Here is a 20098-nt window from a genome sequence, read left to right as displayed (position 1 = left end):
ACATATGTTCCTACAGGATCTATCCAAAACCCTCTTGATGTACACTGTCCCCGCCGTCCAGGGCTTCTTCCGTTCTATCTCCTTGTCACGAGGCAACAACCTCCAGGATACTCTCAGGTATCAGGGATGGGAAGGGGAAACTGTGGTAGGCCATGGGAATGGCAGAACCCAGAATTTATACCTGAAGTCCTTCTCCCTTCCCCACCCCGATCAGTACAGCCAAGAGTAACAGCTGACCAGGCTCCCCCCCTGTGGGTGGAACCTGCAAAGATTAAGGAGGAGAAGTGGCCTGAGGAGTCTTCCTGTGGTTTGTTACATAGTGAAGAAGAAACTCACCTGTTTGTTGCAATATTGGTGAAATCCCCCCAGCTTTTAGAGCCTACTCTGAGAGGCTAAATAAATGGCATGGACCAGCCAATCCAGAGGCTGCAGGTGCAGGTGACAAGGGTGGCCTCCTTTTGTTTTGGGATATCCAGCCCTCTAAGCATCAGGTTTCTGAATTGCCACTGGTGTCTAGGCCAGTGGTCGGCAAACTTCGGCTCACGAGCCACATGTGGCTCGCGAGCCGCGGTTTGCTGACCACTGGTCTAGGTGACTTTCTACCTGTGCAAAGATTATCCCTGCGTTGCCCAAGGGCCCATCTGTTAGATTTCTGAGTTTGTACCATGGTGATCCCTCCACTTTACCTGAATGAAATGATTTTTCACTTGGGATGGTCCTGTGGTGTTGGTAGAACACTGCGGCCTCCACCACCACCCAATCGCAGTGGTCCTGAGAGCAAACACCTTGGAGAGCCACTGATTTGAGGCCCTGCCAGCTCTTCTCCTCTCAGTTAAAGGTGAGAAACACAGACAAACCAGGAAACCATTTCCTTTGACTTTCTCATTTTTCTTTCCCAGAGTCCTCACCTTATGGTTTGATTATGGTCACTGGCCAGATGTAAATGAAGCCTTAGTGGAAGGGGTGAAAGCCATCCAGATCGACACGTGGTTACAGGTGAGGGTACTTGGTTACAGGTGAGCATGGGTCAACTCTCACTCCTCCATCTCCACTTTGAGCCAAGCAGGGTTGGGAGTAGCAGGTGGCCTGCGGTATACAGTGGTGAGGAAGTAGGGATCAGTCCCAAGGTCAGGACTTCATATTTTCATTAGTTTCTTTCAGAGAACTGAAGGGAATGAACCATTTCAGTGCCCAACAGAATCTACCAAAACAAGTGACAAGAGCTAGTCCTCGCCCAGAATAACCAGAGTTGTTCCCATGTCTCATATGCTGCATAACTGTGTCTTTTTTAATAACAGGTTATACCTCAGCTCATTGCAAGAATTGATACGCCCAGGCCTTTGGTGGGCCGCCTCATTCACCAGCTTCTCACAGACATTGGTCGGTACCACCCCCAGGTATGTGGACACCTTGGGCAAGCTGCTCATCTGACAGCTGCCTTTTGCTGTGGTGCGCAGCCTTTCCGAAAGCTCCTCCAGAGACAGTGAGGAAAGGGGGCCGCCTCCCGTCCTGCTGGAAGCGTCTGCCGGGCTGGCCGTCCCAGCAGCCTTTTTCCGAGAGCGATGGCCCCGCCTGGTCCTCAAACGAGCATCAGGATCATACAGTTTCTTTTGTCATCCTCCTTAAAGTTAGTGGCAGGCTCCTTTCACACGTGGTTTGCACATATTCCTCTCTGTTTGCTTCAGGCCCTCATCTACCCCCTGACTGTGGCTTCTAAGTCTACGACCATAGCCCGTCACAATGCAGCCAACAAGATTCTGAAGAACATGTGCGAGCACAGTAACACCCTGGTGCAGCAGGCCATGATGGTGAGTCAGGAGCAGTGCGGGCTTCCACCGACCCTGGCCACCGGGCCAGAGGGCTTGAGCTATTGTTTATCTTCCTCGTGACAGTGCTGCATGCTCCCTCTGGCTGCCAGAAAGAGTACCTTCTATTTCTCCAAGACATTCTGAGTTTAGTTTATCCTTGGTCTTCTCTCCTCCCCTTTGGAATCCAGGTGAGTGAGGAGCTGATTCGAGTGGCCATCCTGTGGCATGAGATGTGGCATGAAGGCCTGGAAGAAGCTTCTCGTTTGTACTTTGGGGAGAGGAACGTGAAAGGCATGTTTGAGGTGCTGGAGCCCCTGCATGCGATGATGGAACGGGGACCCCAGACTCTGAAGGAGACATCCTTTAACCAGGTATGGGGTAGCAAAGCCTGATAGACATGGCCCAAAGCCTTTGTCAGACCCCTTTCCTTCTAGCCTTTCCACTGACTTGAATAAAATGTACTGTGTCAGAGGTCACAGGATATAAAAACACCAGAAATTTAATTGTCAAATTATAAACCCTCCCAAAATTTTAAGTGGAAAACCACAAGATCCGTCACGAGATCTTACTTTACCTAACAAGCCAACCTGAAATTGGGAGCTCCTGGACCGGAGAGCTGCAGAGCCGCCCTCGTAAGCCATCTATGCCACTGCCTTCCAGCTAGTGTGCTCTGAGGGGTGCTGCTGTCTGCTGGGATTTAGCCTGTGGCTTAAATCAACACCCGTAACCATTTGCGAATTTCCCCTGCATTCCTCTCAGGCATATGGTCGAGATTTAATGGAGGCCCAAGAGTGGTGCAGGAAGTACATGAAATCAGGGAATGTCAAGGACCTCACCCAAGCCTGGGACCTCTATTACCATGTGTTCAGACGAATCTCAAAGCAGCTGCCTCAGGTAGGATCTTCAGGTTCTAGCAGGATTAACTGTCATCATAGTCCTTTCTGTTTTACTGCCTGCCAATGTTCTAACACTGATCCCAAAGCACCTGCTTTCACTTGTACTTGCAGATTTGGGACAAGTCACTGCTACTAGCAATTCATTAAAAAATACTTAAATTGCATTTTAGCTCCTCCCTGGAGGCAGAAAACTAATCCCTGTGGTAATTATTCACAGCTCACATCCTTAGAACTGCAATATGTTTCCCCCAAACTTCTGATGTGCCGGGACCTTGAATTGGCTGTGCCAGGAACATATGACCCCAACCAGCCAATCATTCGCATTCAGTCCATTGCACCATCTTTGCAAGTCATCACATCCAAGCAGAGGCCCCGGAAGTTGACACTTATGGGTAAGGACCACTCTGTGCGTCTCCTTCTCACCCTGGCTGAACCCCTACCCCATCTTGGAAAGTACTGCTTGTTGTTCACACTGACCTTTCACATGCTCTGTCTCTCCCATGTTTACTATGAGGGGAATAGAGGACAAGTGGATTTCTCCTTATTCCTTCCTCCTTGGGACTCCTAGTCCTTCATAAAGCTGCACTTGTGTAAGTGAAGCATAATGATCCTGCACAAAACCAAGTGGGGGGAATTGTGAGGCTGGCAGCATGGAGGAACTGTGAGGCAGCGGTGGGGGAACTGGTGAGGCTGACAGAGCCATCTGGTGCATGGACGTGACAGGCTACATTGAAGGAAGACCTCTGAGCTCTGGACTATGGTTTTATTTACCATCACAGCCCGTCTTTGTGGGAAATGACTGTGTAAAATCCAAACAAGTAGGAATGAATCCTCACAGTGAGGTTTGCTACCTGTCGGGATAGTTTTGGGAGGCCTAAGTACTCTTGTGGCACTTTGAGGTCTTTTGCCTTTAGTACTAATGCTCATGTTTTCTAAATGCAGCGATTATTCATCAGCATCAATTCCTTGTCCACAGTGATTGTCTCTCCACAGACTGGTATCTTCTAATACTAAAACATGTGTCAGTCAGGTTCCCGGCAATATTTAGTCAAAGAGACCTAATGAAGGAACTGTTTCCAGAGGTGTGAGCAGAGGAGAACCAACAGTGAGAAGCTATTACCCCCACTCTCCAGACCCACCAAGGGCTTTTACCACCAGAAGCTATAGCCCAGGTAGAGGGACATAGCTGCTTCTAGAGCTGTGGCCAGGCTGGGTGTCGGGCAAATACCCTGACCTGTCTCTTCCTGCATTCTTACCTCCTGCCAGTGCCCTCACTGGCCAAGCCCAACCGGGAGCCCAGGTGACACAGTCGGGAGAGGCCAGGCTTCTCAGGTCAGAGCAGGACAGAGAAGGCCAGAGTGTGTTGGGAAGGGAAACATTCAGAATGACCATTTCTATGCAGAATCATTCCTGGTCCTGCCCTGGCTAGTGTGGCTTAATTGGTTGGAGTATCATCCCAATCACCAGAAGGTCACAGGTTTAGTAATTCCCGGCTGGGGCTCATACAGGAGGCAACCAACCGATTCATCTCTCACATTGATGTTTCTCTCTCTGCTCTCCTCCCTCTCTAAAATACAATAAAAAGAATCATTCCTGGTCCTCAAAGACAGAGCTTTTTAAATTTAATTAATTAATTAATTTTGGTTAATCCTCACCTGAGGATATTTTTCCATTGATTTTTAGAGAGAGTGGAAAGGGGAGGGAGAGACAGAAACATCGATGTGAGAGAGACATCAATTAGTTGCTTCCTGCACGCGCCCCGACAAGTGCCAGGGACCCTGCAACCCAAGTATGTGCCCTTGACCAGAATCGAACCTGAGACCTTTCAGTCCACAGATTGACTCTCTATCCACTGAGCCACATTGGCTAGGGCTGTTTATTTTAAATATATTTTTATTGGTTTCAGAGAGGAAGAGAGAAATAGAAACATCAATGATGAGAGGGAATCATTGATCAGCTGTCTCCTGCACGCCCCCTACTGGAAATGGAGCCTGCAACCCAGACATGTGCCCTGACTGAGAATTGAACCATGACCTCCTGGTTCATAGGTTGATGCTCAACCACCGAGCCACACCAGTCTGGCTCTTTTTAAATTAAACATCACATTGAGGGAGCATCAAAAGCAGGGCTGTTCTTTTTATCGATTCTAGGGAGTTTTATATGAAGTCTGCCGGATCTTTTGAAGACAGTGGTGGTCTACCCCCTGACAGGTTTAAGACCCTCTGATCTCCACTAACTGCTCCTACCATCCTTTACAGGCAGCAACGGGCATGAGTTCGTTTTCCTCCTGAAGGGCCATGAAGACCTGCGGCAGGACGAGCGAGTGATGCAGCTCTTCGGCCTGGTTAACACCCTTCTGGCCAATGACCCAACATCTCTTCGGAAGAACCTCAGGTATTCAGGATGCATGGAAATGGCAATGATTTGAGAAGTCTTCTAGTTTTTTCCTACATCTCTCCCATGTAGTCACATACTTGTATGAATAAAAATAAGAAAAATATATACCTGACAGGAAGCCATCGATAGCCATGGTATCAAACACAAAAAGAAAAATCCTCCATATTTTTAGAGTGTTCGCATGTGAAATGTCTTTAACAACCTCCAAAGGATCCAGAATGGGACACTTTGTGGCCATTAGACTGGAGATTCTGCAAATTTTTTTTTTAAATATATTTTATTGATATTTCACAGAGAGGAAGGGAGAGGGATAGAGAGTTAGAAACATCGATGAGAGAGAAACATCGATCAGCTGCCTCCTGCACACCTCCCACTGAGGATGTGCCCGCAACCAAGGCACATGCCCTTTGACCGGAATCGAACCCGGGACCTTTCAGTCCGCAGGCCGACGCTCTATGCACTGAGCCAAACTGGTTTCGGCAGATTCTGCAAATTTGATGTGTTGTAGCCAAGGTGGGGTTCCAGCCCGGCCAGACCTTTCCTGTCCTCAGTACTCTTACCCCTCTTTCTATTAAGATTATGAATATTTACATTTCTAAGCTGAGTTGGAACATGTGAGAGGTTATTTTAGGCTTAGAAATAATCACTGAATTTCCCCTCAAAGCACTGAGTTTGTTAGGCTGGTTGAGAGACTGCTGTGCTTCTGCACTGTCAGGGCACCATCTTTATGTGATACCTTAATTCTTTGCAAATGCTCTCATCACACACCTCACAACAGCCCCGTGCAGGGGCTTCATTGACACTAGTTTGCATGTGCCATGAGCGGTCAAAGGTGTACTCTGTTTACTGTACAATGATCTTGCTTTCCTGTGGGCACCAGCATCCAGAGATATGCAGTCATTCCTTTATCAACCAACTCGGGCCTCATCGGCTGGGTCCCCCACTGTGACACACTGCATGCCCTCATCCGGGACTACAGGGAGAAAAAGAAGATCCTTCTCAACATTGAGCATCGCATCATGTTGCGGGTATGTGATGAGGCTGCCAGACCCAGCCCTATAACGTCTCGGAAGCAAACTTGACCAGTTGGGGAAGGCTACGCAAAGCTATTTTTCTGTGCTCTTCTGTATGTCCATCACTGAAAAGTCGATTTGAGGGAATTAGCCATTAAAGAAGTTTAAGGAAGTGAGTCCTAAAGAAGACAGCCTTCTCTAAGAAACAGGACCCTAAAGCCCAAAATTTAAGGTTTCACCATCCGAGGTGAGACTGGACAGTATGACTTATCAGTACCTAATGCATACAGAGCCCTGGCCTGTGGAGAAGTGAGGTTTAGGAGACGTGTAGGTAATGAGAAAGATGGTTTGTTACCCAGAAACGTGACCCCTCCAGTGCTCGTTCTCACCAGGGGGCTTGTGCTGCTGTGAGGCCTGATGTACCCTCAGGCTCTGGCAGTTCCTGTGGTGCTAGGTGAGAGTGGCCCCTCCCATTTTTTCCTTTGCAACGTTCTTATTTCACTTCTCCTTTTGGCTGTGGTGGTGAAATTGGAACCCAGCTCTGCCTGGACCTCAGCCTTATTTCTTCTTGGGTTTAAGCTGCTTGTCTTGGGCTGCTCTCTCAGTATGCTTGTGTCCTGATACAGATGGCTCCGGACTACGATCACCTAACTCTGATGCAGAAGGTAGAGGTGTTTGAGCACGCCGTCAATAACACAGCCGGGGACGACCTGGCCAAGCTGCTGTGGCTGAAAAGTCCCAGCTCCGAGGTACGGCACTCGGCTCCATGCACTTTGGCACACGCACTCTTGTCAGGATGCTTTCTCATTTGTTCATGCTCCTGTGGGCGCATTTTGTCATGATTAGTTGGAGATTATGTGCAATCTTCTATTACAAAGATTAAATGGGTAAGCCGTGCACTTTAGCAGATGTAGATTTAGTACTTTAATGTTTCTCCTGTTACTTATGATAGTATTTGAGTTCTTTATATATTAAGGTGATTAAATCTTTTTCATGTGTGTTATAAATTTCCTGTTTATTTGCTGTTTTAATTTTGTTAATGGTATGTTTCTTGATTTTGAATTTTGTTTTGTTTTTTATATACAGGCATTTTTAAAGTTATAAATTACCAGATTTTTAATTATTTAAAACTTGTGCCTTGGGCTTTATATTTAGAAAAACCCTAATAAAAAAAAGAGGGGGGGGGGAAAGGCCCTCTGCACTTCAAGATTATATCTTTTTACATATATCGTAATAATTATACGATTTGTTTTTGCATTTAAATCTTTAACCCAATTTAGAATCGAGCATTAGGATATACATTTTATTTTTTTATGATGACAAGCCAATACCACAATATTTACCATATAACCCGTCCTTCCCCTATTTAAAATATTCTCTTTTTTTCACTTAAATATATTTTTATTAATTTCAGAAAGGAAGGAAGAGGGAGAGAGGATAGAAACATCAGTGATGAGGGAGAATCATTGATTGGCTGCCTCCTTCATGCCCCACACTAGGGATCGAGCCCGCAACCCCGGCATGTGCCCTGACCAGGAATTGAACCGTGACCTCCTGGTTCATAGGTGACGCTCAACCACTGACCCATGCCAGCCAGGCCCCTTTTTTGTTATGCACTGAATTCTTACATGCCTTGGGATTTCTTTCTAGAGCTTCTGTTCTCTTTCATTAATGTTTCTGCCTGTTTCTCCTCAAGTACCTTACTCTCAATACAAGTCACTTCTCATTGGCTATTTTCCAGATGCATTTTGGAAACATTTTGTCAAGGTCCCCCAAAAAAGTGCCACTGAAGTTTTATTGGAATTCCATTAAATGTACCTAATCATTTGGGAGGATAGCTTGACAATCTTAAGTGGATATCCTTAAATGGATATTTTCATTTATTCAAGTCTTTACATTTCTAAGCTGAGTTTAACTTACTTATTCATCTAAGTTCTGCACATTTTTTTAGTTTATTCCGAGCATGATTTATTATTTTTGGTAATTGTGAATGGGATCTTTATTCCATTCTACATTCTAACTGCTTATGATAGAGTATAAGCAAGTAATTGATTGTGTACACTTCTGTGGAAACCATTTAAAGTTTCCAGAGCCTGGTTCACTCATGCTCCTGTGTTCTAGGTGTGGTTTGATCGAAGAACCAATTATACCCGCTCTTTAGCTGTCATGTCCATGGTTGGGTATATTTTGGGCCTGGGAGACAGGTGAGTGAGTTTACTTTGTTTCTTTAAGTCTTCTTTCTCCATTGTGGTGTTCTTGAATGGTTTTATTTTGTTTTCCAGTGATATTTCTGACCATTTGGTAAATGTTTGTATTTTGTACTTTAGGCATTTTTTGCAGCATCAACCTTAGTCTCCTATTTATTATCCGTGCCTGCGAGCAGCACATCAAACTAAAGGGAAGGAAAATCATAGTTCAAGGGTACTACTTTCGCCCTGACCGGTTTGGCTCAGTGGATAGAGCGTCGGCCTGCAGACTGAAAGGTCCCAGGTTCGATTCCAGTCAAGGGCATGTACCTTGGTTGCAGGCACATCCCCAGTAGGAGGTGTGCAGGAGGCAGCTGATCGATGTTTCTCTCTCATCGATGTTTCTAACTCTCTATCCCTCTCCCTTCCTCTCTGTAAAAAATGAATAAAATATATTTTTTTTTAAAAAAGGGTACTACTTTCTGCATAGGTTGGTTTCATGTATTAAAAAAACCATATTAATTCCAGTTGATTTGATTGATTCAATAAACATTTATCAATCACTACTATATTAAGATAAATAATTCTATTTCTGTAATTGAAACCAACCAAAGTAGATCCCGCCAATATTTCTTCATAATAAATTTCATCTTAATATACTGACTGGAGTGGTTAAGGAATGTTCAGAAATTGACTCAACAGACTTTTTTTAAAAACTACTTCTCTTATGTTCACTATTTTTTCTCCTGGGATCATGTCTCATACACTTATTTGAGAGTAAAAATAATTTTATCACACAAAAATAATAAATACTTGTATTTTTTTAAAAAAAAAAGCAGAATGCCTGTCTACAGAATTCAGGTGGTCCTGCCTGGGTGGGCTCAGGGCGACGAGGCCCTGTGGTAGGTCCTAAGCAGTAATGACAGAGCCTGTCACTCTGAGATGCCAGCACTGCCAGGAACAATTTATCTTGTGACTAGATTATCATGGTATCGTGGGCAGCTTGTGATTCAGGCCTAGGGCAGGGGTGGGCAAACTTTTTCTTAAAGAGCCAGATAATATTTTTGGCTTTGTTGGCCACACGATCTCTGTCACAATTGCTCATGTCTGCTGTTGTAGCACAAAAGCATCCTGAAGCAATACTTAAAAAAATGAGCATGACAGTGTTCCAATAAAACTTTTATTTACAAAAACAGGTGAGGGCCTGGATTTGGCCTGACAGGTGTGCTTTGCCAGCCTGTGGCCTAGAGTATCACATACTTATTGATTTATTTATCAGTGTTGCTCTCTTGACACCCCCCCCACCCCCGGTCTCTATTTCTGTTTCTCAAAGACACCCATCCAACCTGATGCTGGACCGGCTGAGTGGGAAGATCCTGCACATTGACTTTGGGGACTGCTTTGAGGTGAGCACATGCTCTAGAGCAGCACAGAAAGCTCACCTTCCTGGATGGCCAGTTCTCACCCTCCTCTGACCACTTTGGCAAACTCAAGCTCACCCCTGCCTCTCCTGCCCAGGTGCTAGGCTGTCAGTCTAAAAACTGAAATCTATGCTCTTTAATACTTGGTTTACTTGGACTCAAACTGCTCTGGGGGTAAGGGCCACTCACTCACTGAGCCTCTTTGAATGGAAGACCCTCATCCTCCGCACGGCCTGCCGGCCCAAGGCCTGAGCATGATGCACACTTTTCTTTTTGTTTCTTCTTCCCCTCTCTCTCTTTTTTTCTTCTTAGTTGTCTTTTAAATCCCTGTGATAAGTCCCCTCACTGAACTCAAGTTACTTCATTTCTGTGCTTAATTGAAATAGAAAGGAAAGGAAAGCCCCCCACCCCCACCCCATTTACCTGGCATTAGCCAAAGAAAACAATCTAATGACTGGACTTGGGTTTTTCCCTTTATTACCCGTAGGTGGCTATGACCAGAGAGAAATTCCCAGAGAAGATTCCGTTTAGACTGACAAGAATGTTGACCAATGCTATGGAGGTGAGTAGATACTGGTAACAAGCTGCTTTGAAATAGGGGCAATACAGTTACAACCCTCTCTGACAACAGACTTGCTTGTTAGAGCTCACCAGTTCCCCAAAATGCCTGGAGTATTTTTGTAGTCTTTTCCTCCTATTTTCCATTGTGTTAAAAATGATCAATCTATGAAAGTATTACCATTCTTTATGTCACATGAATCACAGTGTTTCATATGAATCACAGTTGTGACCTCACTGATCCCTTGCTCTGAAGACATTCCCAGCCTAATACATGGGTATTGGCCTGTGTCTGCTTCCTCAGTGGGGGTGGTGGACCCTCTCGACTGTCTGACTTTTGGTCCTGAGGCCTTAAGGGGCCAGTATCAGTGACTTGTTTGGTGAGTGGCTCTGGCCCTTGTACAGGTTACTGGTCTGGATGGCAACTATAGAATCACATGCCACACAGTGATGGAAGTGCTTCGGGAACACAAGGACAGCGTCATGGCTGTGCTGGAAGCCTTTGTCTACGACCCCTTGCTGAACTGGAGGCTGATGGACAGTGAGTATTAGCAAGTGCCTGGGAGCTGGAGTCTGCACCCTCCCAAATTAGGAGTATTTGACTCAGTACATTTCACTAGCCCAGTGGTCGGCAAACTGCGGCTCACGAGCGACATGCGGCTCGCGAGGCACGGTTTGCCGCTCTGTTGACTAATGAGTTTGCCGACCACTGGGATAGGGGCTTAATCACAAGGAACAACAACAGCCTGTAATTATTGGAATCGAGAGTCTAGGTCAGTGGTCGGCAAACTCAGTGAACAGAGCGGCAAACCGCGGCTCATGAGCCGCATGTGGCTTGCGAGCTGCAGTTTGCCGACCACTGCACTAGCCTATGGCCCTTCAACCCTGGAGCCTGAGCTATATTACTGAGCAGTTGCATTACATTTCACAAAGTTCCTCTGGTGTTTGGAAATGAATTTCAAGTATTTTTTATTAACCAGAACATAAAACTCCAGTCACCAATTTGAATATTAACTAAAATATTTTTCAGTATAAATGAAGTACCTCAGTGCTTTTTGTTTGTTTAGGTTTCATATAGAGTAACAAGCTGGAATTTTGATAGGAAATGCAAACAGCTGTGATTTGAGTCAGCAATGTCTCCATCTGCCCTTTGTTCCCACCTTCTTAGTTTATTAACAAGAAGAGTTTACTAACAAGAGGAGTCTGATCACTGCGATTAAGTCATGCTTCCACCTTAGGGGATCTGGTTTACATTATCTAAATCCAACCTGACGCTATAGAGTCCCTCAGGATTGGACATCCATGCTAACATCCACCCACGACTCCTGAGTGATACATCTTTGGTTCTGTCTCAGTGGATACAGCTTTTGGAAATACCGTATTTTTATGATTGTAAGAAAATGTCCCATCAACCAAGTTTCTTTCAAGTCAAAGTCTGAGGAACTCTTTAATCGTCCCTTTACTTCTTTCTCTAGCAAATACCAAAGGCAACAAACGATCCCGGACAAGGACAGATTCCTACTCTGCTGGCCAGTCAGTAGGTGGGTGCCCCCCGTGGGAGACTGCACATTATGTCCCCTTCTAGCCAGAGTGTTTCTAGAACAGGGGGAGCTCTGCTGCTGCCATTAGGAGGCATGACTTACAGGAGGAACGAATGCTGAATCTGAAGGAAGTCACCCTAAGGGAAGGAGGATTCTGTCACTGCTAAAGTCTCACCTCAGAGGCATTTATTTAACCTCAGTGACGTGTATAGAAATATCTACTGAGCACCAAGCACCTGGTATATGTTTTTTTATTTAATGCCTCTCAGGATGGAGTGGGTACCTAAAGCTCGGAAATTTTGATCAAGCTATCCAGTCTTAATGTAGTTATAGAAATAAAGTTAAAGGTGTGTCTGAATATTAGTTAGTATTTAGCATGCCCTTTAGCAGTGCGTGGATTGGGATAGTTAATTGCTATACTACCTTGATCCTAAAGCATTGTTAACAGCTCAGAAGTGGGGAGGTGGAAACAGCAGAAGTGTACTCACATTGCTGCCTGAGGAGCCAGGAACCCACGCGAAACATTGTTTCCAAGAGAGTGGTCCACAGAGTAGGGCCCCAGGAAGGTAATGCCCCGCAGGGCCAGAGCCCCACAGGGCCAGAGCCCCACAGGGCCAGAGCCCCACAGGGCCAGAGCCCCACAGGGCCAGAGCCCCACAGGGCCAGAGCCCCACAGGGCCAGAGCCCCACAGGGTTTGTGTGTGAACACTCTTCAGAGGTCTTACAGTAAAGCTGTTTAACTTGTTTAGCCTTCCTCTTGTCCCCACACCCCAGCCTGTCCCTCTTTTCCTCATAAAGTCTAACATCTACACAGTTCACATCTTGGGAAATACTGTTGGGGATGTAAAAAAAAGTAAATATTCTCTTCAGTCATTTATGGAACATTTGCAGCTAGTTACTTAGCTAAGCCAAGTAATGTTTAAGGATGCAAAAAGAATGTGACATAGAGATTGCCCTAAAGCACAGAATCACATTACAGAATCGACCAAAATATATATTAAATAATAAGAGAACAGTACATTACACATCAAGTACCACGTGATCAGGTTTGGAATAGAAAGACTGTGGATTTAGAGAACAGAGTAATCAATCTGAACTACAGTAGGTAAGGGAGCCCTTGGGTTGGTGGAATTTAAGCTGAGACTTACTGAACGGATGGAATCCAGATAGGTAGAAGGGAAAGGGTGTTCTGGGCAGGAAATTGGAATCCTGGGTTACATCTCTGCACATGTGTAGACTCTACCCTAGACACATGAGAGCATCCTTAAATACCTAAATCACACACAGGATCTGAGGTACCTTGTGCAAGTGACTGGTCTCACCCAAAGTATGTGAGACTTATTGTTGAACGCTCAGGGCTCACTTCTTCACTACCTTATTGGGTGACTTCCACATGCTTCCTGGGGCACGCAGAGGGGAATTAGGACAGCCAGCTCTGATGCCAGCAGGTGGGAAAGGACCTGGTTGTTTTTTTATGCCTTTAAAGTTAAGTTCCAGAGGCTCATTAAAAAGTATTATCATTCCTGGGTTCATTTTGAAGGTGCATAGTGTACAAGGGCAATGTGTAAAAAACTTCATAATTCTGACTCTAGACTCTTCCTTCCTGAAGGCCATAGTCAGTGGAGGGTGACCCTAAAGCAGCCGTGGGCAAACTACGGCCCGCGGGCCGGATCCGCTGTTCTATCCGGTTCTCTTGCTCTCCCCTCCGCTCCTTTACTTTGAATTTATATTAGTTCACACAAACACTCCATCCATGCTTTTGTTCCGGCCCTCCGGTCCAGTTTAAGAACCCATTGTGGCCCTCGAGTCAAAAAGTTTGCCCACCCCTGCCCTAAAGCCTGAGGACTTTTTCTCCCCAGAATTGATGTATAAGTTCCTCCAAAGAATAATACTTCAGCCCTGGCCGGGTGGCTCAGTTGATTGGAGCATCATCCTGTACACCAAAAGGTTGCTGGTTCAATCCCCAATCAGGGCCCATACGGAAGGCAACCAATCAATGTATCTCTCTCACATCAATGTTTCTCTCTCCCTTTCTCTCTTAACATATTGAGAATTAAAAAAATCCTCAGTCATATGTGTAACCCATTGAAAACTGGTTTTCTTTATATTATTGCCAGTTTCTGTCGAACCAAATAAGTCACCAAGTCTCTGATTCATACTCCTATTCTCTATGTCAGAACATTTCATTAATGCTATTTGCCTGAAAAGTCATGCTTTGTAGATTTAAAAGCTTTTAAGTACATAAAGAATAACATAATACTTCCTTTCCCCTTAGAGCAGTAGTTCTCAACCTTTCTAATGCCCCGACCCTTTAATACAGTTCCTAATGTTGTGACCCCCAACCATAAAATTATTTTCGTTGCTGCTTCATAACTGTAATTTTGCTACTGTTATGAATCGTAATGTAAATATCTGTTTTCCGATGGTCTTAGGCGACCCTGCTAGCGGTTCTCAACAGTAGCAAAATTACAGTTGTGAAGTAGCAACGAAAATAATTTTATGGTTGGGGGTCACCACAATATGAGGAACTGTATTAAAGAGTCGCCACATTAGAAAGGTTGAGAACCACTGCCTAGAGGTAGGTAGGGCCAGTATCAGAAGGAATATAGTGTGTGAAGAATTAGAGCTAATACCTCAGAACAATGGCTTTTTAAATTTTCTGCTAATTGATTGTTTTCCTCCTAGAAATTTTGGATGGTGTGGAACTTGGGGAACCAGCCCATAAGAAAACGGGGACCACAGTGCCAGAATCTATTCATTCTTTCAGTAAGTCCAACCTCTGAGGACTTGTGCCAGTAACTAGCTCATTAAGAAAATAGCAGCTATGTTTTACCACAAGAGGGTCAATGAGATGAAGCAACAAAACCGCCTTTGAGCAAAAAAAGGTTCCATGAATTTCTCATTATGTTCTGAGGACAAAGGTAGACACAGAGGAAGAATTGCTCAACACACAAGGGAACGTTTGAGAAAAGCAGGGGCGTTTATTGAACCTGTTATGATGATCCCATGCTTACTGTTACTTCTACTTTCGTGTATTCCAGTTGGAGATGGTCTGGTCAAACCAGAGGCCCTAAATAAGAAAGCTATTCAGATTATTAACAGAGTTCGAGATAAGCTCACTGGTGAGTATGTGGACATGTTTACTTACAAGGACATAAAATCTGAGTGACTTTCTCTCCTGGAATGGTGGTCACCCCCATTTTCTAGTGGTGTTGGTGCCTAAACTATGTTGTTAACTGGAGTGTCTTTGAAACCATCAATTAAGAACCCTCTCTGATTCTCTTTCTAATAAGTTTACTTCAAGTAATGTGGTTAATCTCAGCTTAACAGAGATAAGTAAAGTTATGTTGGGTTCAAAGTCAGCCATATTCGGGAAAGTTTATCGTGACTGATATTAGAGCAAATCTGACCACCCTGATCATTGCCGATATGAACTTTGGTAGCTGTAATCGAGTGGAGACTCTGGAAGGAGAGAAATGCGTGCTTTTGTAGAGGAGACATGTCACATTGACCAGACAGTGGGACATGGGGGCGGGAGTCGGGGAAGCCAAAGACCCAGCTCCACCGCTTCCCGTGTGTGTCTTGGTCTAAAGATGACGAGAACGCCTCTCAGAAGACGGTGAGGCTCCAATGAGACATGGGGTGCCAAGTGATTAACATTAGGGCCTGGCACATAGAGTGGTAGTCAAGGTATATTTATTTATTGAGTACCTACAAGAGCTAGATCAGGGGTGGCAAACTTTTTGACTCGAGGGCCACAATGGGTTCTTAAACTGGACCGGAGGGCCGGAACAAAAGCATGGATGGAGTGTTTGTGTGAACTAATATAAATTCAAAGTAAAGGAGTGGAGGGGAGAGCAAGAGAACCGGATAGAACAGCCGGATCCGGCCTGCGGGCTGTAGTTTGCCCACGGCTGAGCTAGATGCTGAAGAAACAGAGTGGGTAAAACGGACAGATTCCCTCCTCTGCGGGGCTCGGGGTCCAAAGGGGAACTCTCACTGTGTAAAGTGGAAGAAAGGGACTTGGGCTCTGCTGCCATTGACAGAGGAATGTAATCTAAGACCAGAGTTCAGGAAAAGCTTCCCTGAGCAAACCAGCGCAGGAGGTAAAATCTGAGAGGAGTTAATTAGGGTAGATGGTTCTGGTGGGAGGGAGTGTGGCAAGAAAAGAGGGAGAGAAGAAGAGAGAGGGAAGGAAGGAAGCCCCAAAGCAAAAGTGGGCTGGTCTGACTGCCCCAGAGAAAGGAAGCTGGGAGGAGCCCAGTGCAAAATGCTTTGACTCTGAGTAGCCCAGGATCAGCTCTTACAGGACCCTACATTTTTATCGTATATCCTAAGGGCCGTGGGAAAGCACTGAAGGTTTTTAAGAGGGTGGGAGGGAAGAGGGGGGTCTGGGTGGGTGAAATACTATGCCTGCTCTGGCTGTGTGTGGAGAACAGGTTAGAGGCGAGGGAGCCCCCGCCCTAGCCATCCCAGCTAGGCAGTTGATTAGACTAGGGTGGTGGCAGTGGGGATGAATTCAAGACATCATTATTAGGAGGTGGAATCAAAAGGATTGATGATGCGGAGGGCTCAAAGGTGGCTCCAAGTCATTGGTGACCTTCTGAGAGCTGGGATGAGCCTGGCAGAGAGACTGAAGCAATTGAAGGGAACATGAAGTGAGAGAGAGAAGCAAAGAAAGCAGACAAGTTCAAAACTCTGGAGAAGTTTGGCTGCGCAGGGATGAGAGGACATATCTAGAGAAGGAGTAGTTGCATGAGAAGGTGTAAATTGTTCTGGTGGGAGGGAGTGTGCACAAAGTTTTTTTTCTTTACTAGAAAAGAGGAACATGTTTACAAAACAGAAAAGGGCAGTTGAGAGGGAGAGTTTGAGGGCACAAGTGAAAGGAAGGGTAATTGATACTGTAAGGCTCCAAAGCACAGGTGAACTTGCCCTTGAATGGGAGGAGGGACAGCTCTCCAGGGTCATGGGAGCAAAAAAGAGGAAACGCATGTCGAACAAATGCAGCACCTTGAACACATCAAAAATCAAAAACTGTGTCACAGTTCAGTAATTCAGGAGATGAGGGCATCTGCTGAGGGCGAGAGGCAGGGGAGAGGTTTGGACATTTGGGGAGAATAGAGGACTTGAAATAATCCTCATGGAAACGGAAAGGCATGTTGCCAAAGAAGCAGCATGAGCTGGCCAGGCAGTGTCACGTGCCTGTTTGAGGTTATGAATTTATAATGGAAGCAACTGTCCTGTGGGAGGAAAGGCTCAAGTCACGTGGAGGTGAATTTAAAATCCAACTCTCGTATAGCCTTTGTACACCGGTATAAGGATAGACTGATCTGGGCTGCATAGAGAGTTAAGCCAAACAGGAGGTGAAAACCAGGGACAGATTAAATGTTCTCGTTTCTCTTGTCCTAGGTCGGGACTTCTCTCATGATGATACTTTGGATGTCCCAACGCAAGTGGAGCTGCTCATCAAACAAGCAACATCCCACGAAAACCTCTGCCAGTGCTACATTGGCTGGTGAGTAGGCGTCTCCAACTACATAAGCAGTCAGGTCCTACCCTGTGTCCAGTCGCACATATGATTTGCGGGATACCCGTGAAGTGTAATCATAGTTTCATGTCTCTTTAAAAGTTGTATTCACTGTGTGTGCTATTGTTCTAACAAGAAGAAAATTTTTACAAAAGGATATATATTTGGAAGGCAAACACCAAAGTAAGTTAAAAGTACATTTAACATGGTTTAGAAGAGGGAGGCCTCCTTATTTTCACGGGGTGGAGGGATCTTTTTGGACTTTTGCTGTCAATTCTGAGATACAGGAAGGGCAAAGAAAAAAGAAACCAGAGCAGTGACAGAGAAGATGAAAAGACACATTTATGATCTGGGATTGTAACGTCAGGGACCCCTTGGGGTCTTCTCTGATTGATTGCCTGAGGCACGCTTGAAGGGAGAGATGAGAGAGGGCTATAGGGAAGTGTCCTGGGAGCACAGCAGGCTCAGCATTGGCTGGAAAAGATGCGTGCGTCCCGCACAATTAGTGGTGGGAGATCTCAGGCACTGTCCCAGGGGTTGTCAGACCTTGGTCTTTCCTTTTTCAATTATCTGTGTAAAGCTTTGAAGAGCCCAAATTATTAAAATATTCCTTTTCTTTCTGTCTTCTTAGGTGTCCTTTCTGGTAACTGGAGGCCCAGACGTGCCCACAGCATTTCTCTTGAGCCTTTTGTACTTTGGTATATGCTTCCACTAAGCTGAAACAGTGGTCAGAAAGTTCAGCTTTGTTAAATATTTCAAAATGTAAATGAAAAAAACTACTGTATATTAAGAGTTGGTTTAACCAACTTTCTAGCTGCTGTTGAAGAATATATTGTTGAAACACAGGCTTGATTTGGTTCCCAGGACAGTGATCCTACAGAAATCAAGCCATTGATTTTGGGGAACAGAAGATCATAACTTAAGAATTACGGGTTTTGACTTAACTCACAACTCATCGTAAGCGTTTGCTGATAGCAGCGTGGCCTCGTCTTTCCTGTCAACATGCACACAGCAAACTCAGCGCAGTCCAGAAACCTCGGATCATGGAGGACACGTCCTAGGATTCTGGACTGTAAGGAAGTGGGAGGAGCCCACTTCATCACTCACCCATCCCATTACCTCACTGGTCCAGCAACAGCATTTGCAAGATGGACCAAAATGGGTGGGAAAGGTCTGTCTTCTGCCTCACCTGTGATGCTGCGATGTAACACTTCAGTCCAAGACCCAGACCACTAGGATGGGGGTTTCTTCAAAATGCTGGCGGCCTCGGCTGAGCACAAGCACAGAGGGGACACCGTGCAGAGGAGTGGCCCACGCGGTTCTGGGATGTGTCTAGTGAGGTCTGAATGCTCTGTGTTTAGAGCAGGGGCTTGGAAAACAAGTGGTGTCATGGAGGTGCTGAGCACAGAGGGAAGGCCTCACCTCCTACATGTTGGGAATGATGAGCAAAAGAAATACTAAGTGCACAAAGTATAAAGTGTACCATGTCTAGACTCCATGTTGTATCAGAATAATTTTTGTGCCAATAAATGACATCAGAGTTTTAAAAACGTGTATGAATAACTATTTTTTCCTTTTTTTTTTTTTTTTTGCTTTTTCCCCTTTTGTTTTTATTGTTATGTTTTTGCTTTTTCCTTTGTTTTTTGTATGAATGGCTTTTTATTCATAATTATTAGTTCATAAAGGAAGCAATTATTCCTTCAGCATTCATTAAGCAGTTGGTACTAGGAACTACGAAAGACACTAGATCGACGTGACCTGGTTGGTTTCCTCAGGCTGTTCACCAGGCCGGAGTGGACCGGAACCACCATGCTAAGTGGTGAGGAGCCACGCAGAGGGGGTGAGCCACAGGTGGGCTCTGAATTCACTGATTGCACTGGGCGGTGAGCCATGAAAGTCAGGGAAAGGGGGGCATTTGCCAAGGGTCTTAAAGGATGAGCACAAACTGTCAGATGAAGCAAGTGGGGACATTCTCAGCAGGAAACGGGTGCGGAAATGGCAATTTTTTGTTGTTAATCCTCACCAGAGGATATTTTTCCATTGATTTTTAAAGAAAGTGGAAGATGAGGGGGAGAGGAAGAGAGAAACATCATTGTGAGAGAGACACATCGATTGGTTGCCTCCCACACCCTGACTAGGGCTGGGGATTGAGCCTGTAACAGGTACGGCCTTTGACTAGAATCGAACCCAGGACCCTTCAGTCTGCAGACCGACGCTCTAGCCACTGAGAAAACTGGCTAGGGGCAGAAATGGCAAATACTTAACGAGTTACATTAGATTGCACGTATGCAGCCATGTTGATACATAAAATGGCAGTTCCACACAGTTGAACCTCATAGTTCAGCACAACTGCTTCAGTGGTCAGTGGGGAATAAAATGACTAATAGGAAAAGGAATAATAGGAACTAAAGGGAGGCTAGTAAGTACCGTGGGGCAAGACTGGCCTGCCTCACAGTTCAACAGCCAGGAGTTGATGCTGTGGACAAAGGGAACCGTGTGAGGTTTTAAAACAGGTAGAATCTGAGTCTTGTTTCCTCTGAAAGTGCAGATAATAGTAGGGTCTACCCCATAAGGTTGTTTTGAGGATGAAATAACCCGTGTAAAGCATGCAGTGCAGCTTGACACATGGCGTTAGATTGAACCATGTGAAATAAATGCTCAAAAATATTGTTAAAATGAATTAGACTAGGCCTTTGTTCTGCCAGGATACACAATTGGGGGGGGGGGGGGGGAGACACAGTGAAAAACAAG

The 20098-nt window shown here is 45.3% G+C and overlaps 1 protein-coding gene across 2 annotated transcripts in view; it reads left to right on the top strand.

Annotated features, from left to right (window-relative positions):
* Positions 1-18899, top strand: part of MTOR (mechanistic target of rapamycin kinase) — a 115473-nt gene extending 96574 nt beyond the window's left edge. Inside the window, exons 40-58 of one of the 2 annotated variants that reach the window (XM_080657502.1) lie at positions 17-117; positions 900-996; positions 1299-1397; positions 1686-1808; positions 1997-2179; positions 2568-2702; positions 2922-3096; positions 4963-5098; positions 5982-6129; positions 6741-6863; positions 8236-8318; positions 9634-9706; positions 10209-10283; positions 10685-10820; positions 11755-11820; positions 14506-14586; positions 14862-14942; positions 17230-17335; positions 17979-18899. In XM_080657502.1, the coding sequence (XP_080513628.1) occupies positions 17-117; positions 900-996; positions 1299-1397; positions 1686-1808; positions 1997-2179; positions 2568-2702; positions 2922-3096; positions 4963-5098; positions 5982-6129; positions 6741-6863; positions 8236-8318; positions 9634-9706; positions 10209-10283; positions 10685-10820; positions 11755-11820; positions 14506-14586; positions 14862-14942; positions 17230-17335; positions 17979-17994 (2037 nt within the window). In that variant the 3' untranslated portion in view covers positions 17995-18899. The remainder of the gene's footprint in view (positions 1-16; positions 118-899; positions 997-1298; positions 1398-1685; positions 1809-1996; positions 2180-2567; positions 2703-2921; positions 3097-4962; positions 5099-5981; positions 6130-6740; positions 6864-8235; positions 8319-9633; positions 9707-10208; positions 10284-10684; positions 10821-11754; positions 11821-14505; positions 14587-14861; positions 14943-17229; positions 17336-17978) is intronic. The other variant, XM_080657503.1, reaches the window with a different exon arrangement.
* The last annotated feature ends 1199 nt before the right edge of the window (positions 18900-20098 follow it).

Source organism: Plecotus auritus (assembly GCF_963455305.1).
Source record: "Plecotus auritus genome assembly, chromosome: 2".
NCBI lineage: Eukaryota > Metazoa > Chordata > Mammalia > Chiroptera > Vespertilionidae > Plecotus > Plecotus auritus.
The sequence above is the reverse complement of the archived record's forward strand: the minus strand, read 5'-3'. Positions and strand labels throughout refer to the sequence as shown.